The sequence below is a fragment of the Mobula hypostoma genome, chromosome 3 (genome assembly GCF_963921235.1).
Source record: "Mobula hypostoma chromosome 3, sMobHyp1.1, whole genome shotgun sequence".
In the NCBI taxonomy this organism is placed as follows: domain Eukaryota; kingdom Metazoa; phylum Chordata; class Chondrichthyes; order Myliobatiformes; family Myliobatidae; genus Mobula; species Mobula hypostoma.
The window spans coordinates 47282444-47296095 of NC_086099.1; the positions used below are offsets into that span (position 1 = coordinate 47282444).

Below are 13652 nucleotides of genomic sequence, written 5' to 3' on the forward strand. Positions count from 1 at the left end.
ACACTGGGAGGATTCTCTGCTCTTCCTTAAATAGTGTAATGAGTCCATTTATTTTGAGATAAAAGCCTTTTGGTGTTTTAACTCCGGGTGACTTGAGGTACCTGACCACTTGAGGTAGTTAAATATTGATACAATGTTAAGTTTGGGCCTTGCTCGCTTAGCACAATGATTTTGCTGTCTGTTTTTACCACATACTCATTTAAAGATTTCACAAGTGGAAATTTTATTTAAACTAAAATCCTGCTTTGTTTAACACTTGGCTTAATAACCAATGTATTTATCAGATCTTTTAAGGCTTTGCAACCTTGTGGATGATGCAAGACGTTTTTAAGGTTGCAAAGTAGATTTGTTTATACAGTTAATATATCTTTGAAGATTGTTGGGTATTGATTGGGGAAATTGAGAATTTTAATGCTCTGTGGAATGTTTGACCTCTGCAAAATTCTCAACCTAATGAGTTTTTGATCTTGTTTTTTTTCATGTGGAATATGGATATCACAGGTGAGGCCAGCATTTTATTTTTGCCTCGTCCCCATTTTCACTTAAAGGGAATAGGCTGAGAAGTGGTACTTGCTGCAGGAGGAAACTTCAATAGGGATAAAGAAGAGCATATATTACTGCAGCTGGCTCATGGAGAGAGCCTAGCCTTTGTGTACAGAAGCATTACTTTTCAACAAGCAGAATGCTACAAGACTGATTTAATGTTTTCCCCTCTATAATTGTTCTGAGGTCAATTGGGCAAATCCTTGAAAGGATAAAGTGGCTATCTACTCTAATCATGGTGCGAAAGGTAGTGAAATCTAGTCAGAATTGAATAGGTTCCTGCATGGGGTAGCTTTATCTGTTGATTTCTTAAAGCTCAGTGCATTCTGATCTACGTGTATGGGGTTCATAGCAAGGAAATCATATCTATTTTCAGTGCCAGCTCAATGACTTGAGGGTAGATAAGGTTCAAGCTCCTTGACTGCTATTATTATTCTGTGCAATAACAGAAGGTGACACGCAGTCTGCCGAAGTGAAGAGGCTTTTCATATGAGCAGAATGGCTAGCTTAACTCCTGTGCACTGGTGACAGGATCACATTGCTTCAAGGCTCTGCTTTGGAATTAAATGCTGAGCACTGCTAGATACCAGGCATTGCAGTGAAGCTGATTTTTTTTTTTGTCAGCAAATGGGATCTGCAAGTTAATTTGTGTTTCTGCAGGCTTCTGGCTGTGAAATGAAATTGGAAGCCCTTTAGCCTAATGGAAAAGCAAGACCTGAATACAAATGTCACGAGTCGCTGTCAGAAGCCAACTGTGAGATGATCGCATTCCCACTCTGTTGCTAGACTATTGTAGATGATTTGAATATGGGGATTACATTTGAGTTATAAAGTCCTGTTTGGCACTCCTCGGAGTGTATTGCAGTTCTGATATCTTTGTGATGACATAACCAAGGCAATTATTAAGCCTTTCTGCCACGGACGCAAGCTTCCCATTTTGCGGCAAAACTTAAACCTCCCCTGAAAGAACTGAAAGAGTTAAAAGAAGAATGTATTCAAAATGGAACTGCAAAACAAGCATTTATTGCTTTAGTGACCCAGGAATGAAACATTATGCTTGTCATTCCTAAAGCCAGCTATAATTGGAGCTGCTACTGTTATCAAAGCTGGGCCATTCTCATGACAGCCTAATAAAGCTGAAACTGTTAAATTAAATCCCTGATGCTTAATCTGATGAAACCACTGAGCTAGAAGAATATTAGATGAGTGTCTGGTATTCTTCAGAGTGATGGACCCCCAAACAGCTTGTCAACACACTAAGATTGCAATAACAGATTTAACGGCAGACTAACTCTGTCCTAACAAATATTGGAAACTCCAGCCAAGATTGCCAAGATAACCCACTACTTGTATTAACTGTAAACCATCTTTGTTTTGTGTCAAGTCTTCAAATCTATTTTGTAAAATGAATTGGAAAAACACTGCAAAAAAATAACAAACTGCAGTTTGTCTCTATAGATAATTTTTATCAAATTTGAATTGTCAATTTATATCTGTCAACTTTTATGGTAATTAAAAAAAATTAATTATCATGTTTTTTTTATATTTGATTGACTGAAGGCTCTTCCTTCACACCACCCAACTCACTGGCTTTCCATGGATAAAGCACAAGTTTGGCAGAAATTATCTTAATGTGCACATCTGCAGGGACAAAACCAAGTGGTGGACTGATAATTTACTTCAACCTTAGTAGCTTTTAATAATGCGTGTAGTCTGTTTCTAGCAAATGAAAGGAGTGTAGTTTGGAAGAGGGTAGTGATTCCCACTTGCCATAGCTAGCACAGGTAATCTATTGCATTAATCAGGTGCCCACTGAAAAATGCATGGGGAGTGATTAAACTATCATACGCAATACAATCAGCTTGAAGCAGATGTCAAGACCAATGCATCAAGGTTTAATTTAATAATGGAGTGAATTAGGACCCAAAAAAAAATACTGTTGTGTAAGTATCTGGCGTCCATGGCAGCTTGCTTCATGACTGGTTTCTCATAAAAGAGGCTGCAGGCTCTCCTGTTTCTTATTGTATATTATCAAGATTCGTCTTTAAGGGAAAATGTGAATGTATCGTTGACCAGAGTATCCAATTAATATCACTGTGCTTGCAGTATTTCGAAGGTATCCGTCGTGGTTTTGTGAACTGGGTTATACCGCATTGAAAACCTTGTTGTTATCAAAAGATGAGCTAAAATGTACATGTGAAAATTCACATCTCAGATAGAACAAATATTCAGATCTAAACTTTGCAGTAAACTTTGGGGAATAGTACTGATTCTTTGCCTTTCATTAAAATATACATTATATGGATATGGTAAAGCTCACATTGAATACTAGACATGAGAAAGTTTGACATCAAGCTGAACTTCTCCCAGTTCCTCTACATTTTGACTGCCTGTTATATTGCCTGCTACTACCCAACACAACTGATCTGTCAGATAAGCTCTCCTGCTTGTCCTCACTGTAGTTCTCTCCTGCCTACCTTTTCAATTTTTAACCTCCATAAATTTCAGACCATCTGAATCTGTTGCCTGTTTCTTGTCCTCCGTCTAGGTTCATTACATGCCTGTTCTTGCTGACCCTCATTTTCTCCCTGCTCTCCAGCAACTCAATTAAAAACAATTTAATCATGTATTTAAATCCCTTCAAGTCTCTGCTATTAAATGCAGTGGAAGAATGGTTTTTTCTAATGATCCAGATATTGTCTGATCAGATTCTTATGCCTGTGTCCTTGCCCCCACACCACCCAACTACCAGGAGCACTGCATGAGTTGTAGTTTTCTAGTCAACCTAACCTCTGAAATTCCCTATCAGTCTTCCTAACCTTGATGGATTTCCTTAAGAGCCATCTTTCTTTGTATGGCTGCACTTATTTCATCATGGCTCTATTTGTATGTCAGTAATATTCAAGTTAGGACTATTTCAACTCCAATTAGGACTTGAAAATTCAATGTACCACCAGTGAATAACAGCAGCAGATAAGAAAAATCATGAAATAGTCTGAAAAATGTAAGTAGTTTTAAGGAGCAAATAAATTGCACCTTGTATGGTTACTACCCAAATGTTTTTGGCAGTTACTTGTTTCATCACAATCAGAAAAGAAAGTGCAGATACTCAAAATCTGAACCAAAAACAGGAAATTGCTGCAAATTCTTCAAAGATTGGGCCTAATCTGTGGAAAGGGAAATAATGTTAACACATTAAGTGTGAGACCCCTTGCCGAAATTGGGAAAACCCAGTTTTGACAGAGGGGCTTGGACCTGGAGCGTTAACTCTTTCTCTATTCATGGATGCTGCTTGACCTACGGAGTATTTCTAGCCAGTTTTGTTTTTTTTTGTTTTTTGGTGTGTAACAAAATCTAAATGACATTTCTTCAGAATTATATATCACTTGCAATTTATTCCTGTTGTTTCCCCAGTGGTACTAATATACAGTTGCATAACACCATGCAAGCCTGCATGGGAATGGTAATATGTCCTGCTGTGCCAAGAGAGCTTTCAGTCATATAGAAGTTAAAATTACTTTAAAATGAATGTGCTTGTGAAGGTGAACAATATGAGTATATTTTGGGCTACCCAGGACGATGTAATTGGATCCTGCAACATTATAACTAAGGTAAAAGGGAAATGAATGTTTTCTCCACATCCGGACTTGGTATGAAATGATGAAAATATATTGCCCTTATTACCCTGGAGATATTATGAGGAAGTTGTTTATTGTGTTCAAGTAATTTAAGTACATTTTAGTGACATGCAAGCTCTATTGGTAATTGGCACATGGCTACATGAGTACCCCTCTGAATTAGTGGCAGTTGTAACTTTAAATTGATACCCATCAGCAGTATGTGACTTGCACTTTCTCGGTTATCAATTAATTATTTAGCCACGTGTATTTTGTGGTGCAGATGTGTGCGTGGAGTGGAGGTGAGCTTCTATCACAGTCTCTCTCCATTTCTCAGAATTGAAACTGGAAGCCATAGACTCCCAAAGCTACCCACAGTAGATGGCTGCACAGTTTTCATTAATAAAATCTGGCTTGCTAATGCATGTATGTTTTCACACTCTTGTCAAGTCACTCATTTGTAACCAAGCAAAAAGCTATTGAAAATTGTGAAAATAATGTGGCTTAGGTGGTGTGATCGTATGAGGTAGGAACATCACTCAAAGATCTAATCATGATATTTAGTGCTACTTGCACTAATTTACAGACATACTAAAAGTCAAGACAGGATAATAAGCTATTTTAGAAAAATATAACTCTGTCCACAAAGCTACAGAAAAACAAAGCATCTAATTATATTAGAAGTTCATTAACTTTTTCATTATGAACAGGCAGTTTATTAAAACTAACCACATCCCTAAGCAAATGCCCAAAAATCTGATGAGTTTTTTTTCAATCTTGATTTTTTTTTTTATTTCTAGCCTTCCATCTTAAATTGATATCACCACTGAGAACCAGCAGCTTGTAGATTGCTAGTTCCTTCCAATACCTGACAGGAAGTTTTAGTTGATCAGTCGGGCTTAACTCCATTCTCTGGTACTCTTTCCATCTGACTTTCAAATCCTAATTCTGTTGGCTCGGAACTGAATTGAGTGAATATCAGATCTACAGTGATCCATCAATCATGCTGTTTTAATTAAGTTTTCCTTTTCCTTGTTATATAGCTGTGACTGCTATTGTGATAAATATGTAAATTATTTTTCTGCTGTCTTTGGTCTATATTTTGTTAATTCTGTATGCAATCATTATTTGAATTGCTGGTTTCAAAGCAGTGCAAATTTTTAAAAACTGAAATCCCACTTAGTTCTGAAACTCCATCTTGGACTTGTTTCAATAAGAAATTGAGAAATAGTATTAACCTAGAATATAGACCTGTCTGTTTTTGTGGCAACTTGGCAATGTGACTGAAGTCTTTCTTTTCTTTTAAAGGATGTTTATTTCATTAATGCTGTTGAATGTACAATTTGTAATTTGAGTTTTTTGAGAATATTCTGAGGCTATATTTAAAGACTATATAGCGATTTTGCTCCCATTAGTTTAATTTGCTTGTCTACTTTTGGATCCCTAGGTGCTCTGTGGATGTGTATAGTCTTAAATCCCCATTGCAAGCCTGAACAGAAAGCAGGCTGGCTGAAACAACTCAAGAAATGGAACTGTGTTGATGTTTGTCCCTGGGAGGATGGAAATCATGGAAATGAGTTGCCCAATTTAACCAACGCTTTGCCTCAGGGTGCAAATGCTAACCAAGGTGAGGATAAAATTAAGGTTTTTTTTTCTACATGAAGGAGGCGAAATGTGGCCCACCTTTTCTTGGGATACAGATTATGTGTTGATCAGACAGAAGTAAACAAAATTCATGAAAGACTGATAAAGTACGGTTTCGCTGGCCAGTGTAGCAGTTTGCTTCATTCCATGGACTTCTGTTAGATTCCCCCTTCTCCAGCCCTGTATCTCTTTCACCAATCAAATCCCAGCTCTTTACTTCCTTTACTTTACCCCCCCACCCCAGTTTCACCTTGTTTTTCCCTCCCTCCCCCTACCCTCTAACTCTTTATTCCTCCTTTTTTTTCCTCCAGTCCTGATGAAGGGTCTCTGCCTGAAATGTTGACTGTACTTTTCCATGGATACTGCCTGGCCTGCTGAGTTCTTCCAGCATCTTGTGTGTGTTGCTCTGTTTTCTAGCATCTGCAGATTTTCTCTTGTTTGTGTTTGCAGCAGTGATTAGTGCAAGCTTAACAAACCTTGGGCCATTTATTCTCACAGTAGATATTTCAGTCAGGCATGCGCTCTTAGTAATGGGTGGAAGCCAAACTCTATAAATAAATTCTAAGCGAATATGTATTCAGGGAGGGGGTGGGTTATGAAATACAAAAAAAGATGACGGACAAACTCTGAGCAATGAGATGGAACTATAAGAGCAAAAAAAAGGTCTATGCCCATTTATCTCAATGCCATGATCCTGCATAAAACCCAAATCCCTTCATTCCGTTAGAGATGTAAACTCTATTGTTTTGACTTGAATATGCTCAGTGATCGAACACCTCAGTTCTATTGGGTAAAAATTTGGTTTACCTTATTTTTGACCAGTTTTTTAAAATGATGAAGAACATGGGTGTTTTACTTGTGATAGGAGGGTCTAAAACTAGTGGGCATAAGTTAAGGGGAAATTGTGCTCTTTAAATATTGGTCACATGGAACAAGCTGGTTACATGGAACAAGCTGAAAAGTGGTAGAAGGTAGTTACAAACACAGCATTTAAGATCTTGTATGAAAAAATGCTTGGTGGGAAAGAAGGGGTTAGACAAATGGGGTTAGTATAGATCAGCATGACAGTCAGTATGTTTCAATAAGATTGCATCTTATTTTTCTAAACTGCAGGTTATAAAGCAAACTCACCAATGAACTTTCTCTGTATTCCCTTTTGTCTCCATTCGCCCTTGGTTTGGATAAATATAGTAGATGTGGTCTCGCCAAGGTCTTACTAGAACAAGGTGGCTCTACTCTTTTATTCCAAAGCGCTTGACTTTTTATCTTCCTAATGGTTTGATATACCTGCATGCTATCTTCAACAGTTAGTAGACAAGGGCACCCTACTCTCTCCAAACACAACACTGTTCAATCTCTCCATTTTTTAAAAAAAAAACAAGCCTTTCCATTGTTTCTGCTATATTGGATGACCTCACATTTTCAACATTTTGTTCCATCTGTTACGTTCATTTACTAAACCTCTCCACATTCCTCTGGAGTTTCCCAGCAGCCCATAATGCCAGCGGTCCCCAACCACCGGGCCGCAAAGCATGTGCTACTGGGCCGCGAGGAAACGATATGACTTGGCGATAGGAGTCAGCTGCACCTTTCCTCAGTCCTTGTCATGCCCACTGTTGAGCCATTATGCACGCGAGGTCATGACCCACGCGTCATCCATGTCAGCGCAGGAAGAAGATCAACTCCTCGAACTTGCAAGTGATGGCGGGATGAAAAGTATATGTTTGACATAACATCTCTGCTGGTATTCTGGATCAAAGTCAAGGTGAAATATCCTGAGATAGCCAGGAAAGCACTGAAAACGTTGCTTCCATTTCCGACATATCTCTGCAATGAATGCAACGAAAACCAAATTGCGGAATAGACTGGACATAAGGAACCCCCTTTGAGTATTGCTGTCTCCCTTCACCCCTCGATAGGACCGTCTTGTTGCAGGGAAACAAGCCCAGGGCTCTCACTGATTCAGTGATATTGGTGCGTTGCAATGATTTTGTGTTCAAACGGGGAAAATATGTGCTGTGTGTTTAACATCCAAACGTTACTTAAAATGTTATGATACTATTGACTTATATAACCATATAACAATGACAGCACGGAAACAGGCCATATCGGCCCTTCTAGTCTGTGTCAAACGCTACTCTCACCTAGTCCTGCCGACCTGCACTCAGCCCATAACCCTCTGTTCCTTTCCTGTCCATATAGCTATTCAATTTTTCTTTAAATTATAATATCGAACCTGTTTCTACCACTTCTACTGGAAGTTCGTTCAACACTTACTTCAAGCTCCTCTGATAATTGACTTATCACTATACTCATGCAAGGAAAATGTGAGCTGTGTGTTTAATATTAAATTCGTTAGATAAACCCTTTTAGAAACGAAATTGAGTGTATTAGCCACTTATCACCGACATTCCGGTCGTGATTCACACCCCCCCACCCCCACTCCCGGAATAGAATCGCCAAAAAGGATTTGCAGAGAAAAAAAATTGGCATGTCACGACGCGCATGCGCACTGGTGCCCGCGCAAGGCTTCATGGTCATTGTAGTCTTTGGGTAAACACAACGTATTTGACTGCTACTCTTGTCCGTTGGCAACCCAACCCTCCTCCTCCCCCCCCCCCCCCCCGGGTTGGCCGGTCCGCAAGAATTTTGTCAATATTAAACCAGTCCGCAGTGCAGAAAAGGTTGGGGACCCCTGCATAACGCCACCTGGATTTCATCATCAGAAACTTAGATATATGATACTTGATCATGTCAAATAAAGTAGATAGTAAAGCCAGTCTCCAATGCTGATCACTACAACATCTCACTTGTCCCAACCTCCCAACTCAAGTGACCCATTTATCCCCATTGTCTTTTGTCCATTAACTGATCCTCAGCCTATGCCAGTGTTAGTCTAATGCCTTGCACACTTGTTTAATGATCTCTGTGGAATCTTATTGGAAACTTTTTGAAAGTCCAAACAACACATCGGCTGTTTTTTTTTCACTTTCTGAATGTTAGCACCTTTTAAAAAAAAAAGTAAAATATAATTTCTCTTTATGAAATCTGTGTTACCTCTTTGCAATAGCACTACTATTGTTAACATTACCTTAATAACTTGTAGCACTTTCTTGACCTACTGTTGTAGCAAGGAGCAGGAAGAAGGAGAACACTTCCTGCCTTCTCGCTTCCTTGTTTTAAATTTAAAATTTGGGACCTAAACTTGCTACTTTCCATTTAGTAACGCTGAATTAATTCTTATTGTAGTACTCCCTCAAGCTGGAGAATGCAACAAAGCTACCGTGAAAATAATGACTCCTTAGTTAAGCTTTGGAGGTTGAGGGATTCTGCAGTACACCTACTCAAACATGATTTGACATCTTTGGAACAATATTGATGAAAATATTTTAATTGTTCTGCAAAACAAGGAGGAACTTGGCATGTCAGGCAGTAACTGGGAATGGAGTGTGGGAGGTGGTGAGGAGAGGAGTGAGGTTGTTAACATTCTGGTAGAGACCCTGCATTAGGCTGGGAGTGGAGCGGGAAGATGAGTGGTATGAAGGTGGTAGGTGGGTCTCTGGGCAGGAGGAGAGTTGGAGTTAAAGGCAGGTGGGTGACAGGTGGAAGAAAACAAGGGAAGATAAGTGGCAGATGGAGCCGGGTGGGTGGGAGTGGAGATGGATTTTGGAGACTGAGGCAGGAGGATGATGAGCATGAACAGAAAAGCTTTTTGCAACTTCTGGAATTTGACAAGTGAGGAAGGCAATAAGGTTTAATTTTAGTGGTTTGATTTACGTTTCTAAGAGTAATTTAAAATTCAGCTACAAATGAAAATAGCGATTTAGTTACTGAAGACCTTTTTGATTTTGTAGTTTTAAAATCAGAAGTTAAAATGAATCTTGAATTTGATTATTTTTATATAATTCTGATTTGAATTTGTGGATAGACCTACACTTGGTTAACTTTCTGATTTTATGGTAACATGAGACTGCAAGTGCTGGAATCTGGAGCAAAATTCAGATGGAAGGTCTCATCCCGAAACATGGACTGTAACTTTCCTTCTCACAGATGCTGCCTGACTCACTGAGCTACCCTGGCATTTTGTTTTTGGTATTTATCAAGTCATGCAAGATGGTCTTCATGCCATTATCCTTCACAAGCCAATGTAGAGAACTTTACATCTAATAGAGACTGTTATGTGTTGGACCTTCTGGTACTGTGTGATTATGGTAAATGTGAAATGCAGGCTTTTTAAAAAAACAATATTGGTGATGGAAAAATGAATGCAGTTTGAAAGTCAACATTTCCAGCTTTTGGTTTGTAATATCCAACGTTCTTAATTGAATGAGATGCAGAAGGTAGGAGTGGCAAGGCTGTTCAGCCCAGAGCCTATTCACTCCAGCTTCTGCAGGATCAGGATTATTATCTCAATCTGCATGGTTTTATTTGATCTTCCTTAATACTAGCATTTAATAAACAAAAGTCTGCATTAGTATTAAATCTATTCTGATGTTACATGCAGAGTTTTTAATTTAGAAACCATGATCCTTTCTGATAATAATACCACCCCTAATTCCCAGCCTCTGTTTATGATTCCAGCATCAAAGGAATTGGTTTATTGAATTCCTGACAGTTTAAGGACGTAGAACGGTTGAACTCTGTACAACTGAAAATTCCGGCTTTAACAATTACACTTCGTATCTCAACACCGAATTTTACTGACATCTACCTGAATCTCCAACTCATTGTTCTTTTGCAGCTTATAATCTCCCTGCTTTATGAACATCATTTAATTTGACTTTTTCTAGTTGAAAGTGGATGACTTCACATTTCCTTCCATAAAAATCCATTTGATGTATTTCACCCCATTTTCTTAGCCTTTTGAGCTAACGGCTCCCATCTGTGCAGCCTCATCTTCTTTAGAACCATCTCTAATCTGCCTCTCAACATTTCATGTTAGTAACATTGATATATCTGAGTATCTTGTAAGAATTACCTTGCCTTTATGCAGTCTCAATATTAACAGCTTTAAGTTGCTTTAATACAGTGGATTCTGGTAATTGGGCCATTGGTTAATTGAGCAGCCGCTTATTTGGGGCAACTCTTAAAGAAATCAAAAGGAATTAAGAAAATAGCTGTGATTCTCTCCCTTTATTTGGGACACTATGCCACTTAACTGGGACAGACTGTTGCTGAACAGTTACTAACATCAGTTGCATGCGCTTGTGTGGCTGTTAGACACTACACTGTGCTTGGAGCATCAGTTATGTGTTTGTGTTGAATAAGCAGTGATCTTTTTTTTTAATCACTGTTAGTTGGCAAGAAATAAGCTGTAGGACAATTCAGAACTGTTTTGCTCAGACTTGGCAATGCGAGAAATGGCAGGGAGCGAAAATAAAACTATTTCAGTACTTCAAGTTAGGAACTAAGAAGATTTGATGGTATTGATCATCATCTTGAATGTTACGATGAAAATGAAGATTTGGAGGATGCAATTGTCAAAAGCATTGTATGAAGACAGTCAATTATCAGTACGCGGAGTCTATGCTGAATCTGTTCATTTACAGTCAGTCAAAAGAACTTGAGGGTCAACAGAGGGAGGTGATGGGCGGGAGAGGAGAAGAGGTAACAGGCCAGAGTGGTTGAAAAAGAAAAGATGGGAGGGGAGGCAACACTTCATCTGTGAATCTTTGGGTTGTCTATTGTATCTAGTGCTCCTGATGTGGCCTCCTCTATGTTGGTGAGACCCGAAGTAAATTGGGGGACTGCTTTGCCAAGCACCTCCCCTCCATCTCCCAAAAGCAAACTTTCCCAGTGGCCAACCGCTTTAATTCCTATCCCCATCCCCATTCCCATTCCCATTCCGACATGTTGGACCATGGCTGCCTTTCTAGCCATTATGGGGCCACTCTCAAGGTTGCCCTCCCCCCCCCGAATGTTCATGCCTCCAAGTTGATGGTGTTAACAGTGATTTCTCCTTCTGGTAACTTTTTTTTCCCTCTTTCCCCTATTCCTCACTCTGGCCTCTTACCATTTCTCCTCTCCTGCCTGTCACCTCCCTGTGATGACCTTCATTCTTCACTTTCTCCTGTAGTCCACTCTCCACTCCTATCAGATCCCTTCATCTCCAGCCCTTTACCTTTCCCATCTGCCTGGCTTCACCTCTTACATTGTAGCTTGTCCTCCTTCCCTGAACCCCAGTAAATTATCCTAGCATCTTCCCCTTTCCTTTCCAGTCCAGTTGAAGGGTCTTGGCCCAAAATGTCAACAGTTTATTCAATTTCATTGATGCTCCCTGACCTGTTGAGTTCCTCCAGTGTGTTAAACAGTAATTTTTCTTCTTTTTTTAATATACTTTTTTAACTGTTTCCGTTAAAGTTTGGCTAATTGGGGCAGGCACTTATTTGGGCCAAAATGTATAGGTTCTGATGTGTCCCAATTAATTAGAATCCACAGTATATGACAAGTTGGTGAAATTGCCTGGCATCCAATTCTTACTGGGTGTCCTTTACACACTTTGTATTGAAGAGCGCTGAATATTCTACCAGGGTTTGGTAGACATTGAGTTGGCTTTGATGCAGTTTGCTTTTTATCAAAAGTGTAAACAGTTAGACAATTTTGTTTTTATTAAAAGTGCAAGCAATTATATCTTTTTTAAAAATTCACCAGCAGATACTGCAAGCAGACCTCATCGGACTGTGTTCACACGAGCCATTGAGGCATGCGATCTCCACTGGCAGGACAACCATTTACAGCACATTATTAGCAGTGACCTCTACACAAACTACTGTTACCACGGCGACAGTGAAAATTCACTGTTTGACTCTCATGGGTGGCCGTTATGGCACGGTAAGTGGCTAAACCGGAAAGATCTTTGCATGACTTGTCCCTTTGTCCAGTTTCTATGGCATTGCCGGAGAAATCAGAGGCCTGTCCTTGAATACGGTGTCTGTTTGAAACTGCTGGTTTATAAATGTGCAGTTTCTAATTCCTATCACAAATATTTCTTTGATTCTTTGTCGCACAAATTAGTACTTTTTCTCTTGTCAAGATTCCTTTTCTCTATATTTCTTTGGGACTCTAGAGCATGTCCCGACAGCCTGTGCCCGGGTGGATGCCCTGCGATCTCATGGATACCCTAGAGAAGCTTTGAGACTAGCAATAGCGATTGTCAATACACTGAGGCGACAGCAACAGAAACAGCTTGAAATGTTCCAGGCACAGAGAAAAGGTAAGCTGCCAAATGCTGAAAATGGTGCATTGTAGTTCATTTCATGAGTTTTATGAGTCACAGATGATCTCTTGTGCAACTGGCAAAGCTGTACTGTTGTCTATCGAGTCCTCTCAGGAACCTTTGTGGTTGACCACTCTGCTGTCATCTTACTCCAGTCAAGAACACGAGGGTCAACAGAGGGAGGTGATGGGCAGGAGAGGAGAAGAGGTAACAGGCCAGAGTGGTTGAAAAAAAGATGGGAGGGGAGATGAAGGCCTCTTCATACAGGCCTTTCTCTCCTGTTCATTCCCTGTCCTCATGCGTGGTCTCAATCTGAAATGTGAACCATCCATTTGCATCCGGAAATACTGCCTGGCCCACTGAGTTCTTCCAGCAGCTTTTCTTTCATTCTTTCAGCTGGTTCCATTTTCATATACAGTGGATTGGGGCACATTGGAACCAGTACAATTTGGCCCAAATAGCCAAAGTTTCATGAAATTGTTAAAAGAGTATATATAAAAAAAGATAAACTACCATTTAACTGAATAACAAATTATATATTTAAATGAAATACAGAACAAATTAGAACACTATCACTATTACTATAGTACTATAAAACTGTGTATTTGTTCTGAATAGTTTATCGACAGAGA

General features: G+C 39.4%; 1 protein-coding gene across 4 annotated transcripts in view; it reads left to right on the top strand.

The window, feature by feature from the left end:
- Positions 1–13652, top strand: part of LOC134343976 (zinc finger SWIM domain-containing protein 6) — a 188667-nt gene that overhangs the window by 135879 nt on the left and 39136 nt on the right. For 2 of the 4 annotated variants that reach the window (XM_063042984.1, XM_063042981.1), the window contains exons 5-7: positions 5608–5787; positions 12456–12635; positions 12871–13017. In XM_063042984.1, coding sequence (XP_062899054.1) covers positions 5608–5787; positions 12456–12635; positions 12871–13017 — 507 coding nt within the window. The remainder of the gene's footprint in view (positions 1–5607; positions 5788–12455; positions 12636–12870; positions 13018–13652) is intronic. The other 2 variants (XM_063042985.1, XM_063042983.1) reach the window with 1 other exon arrangement.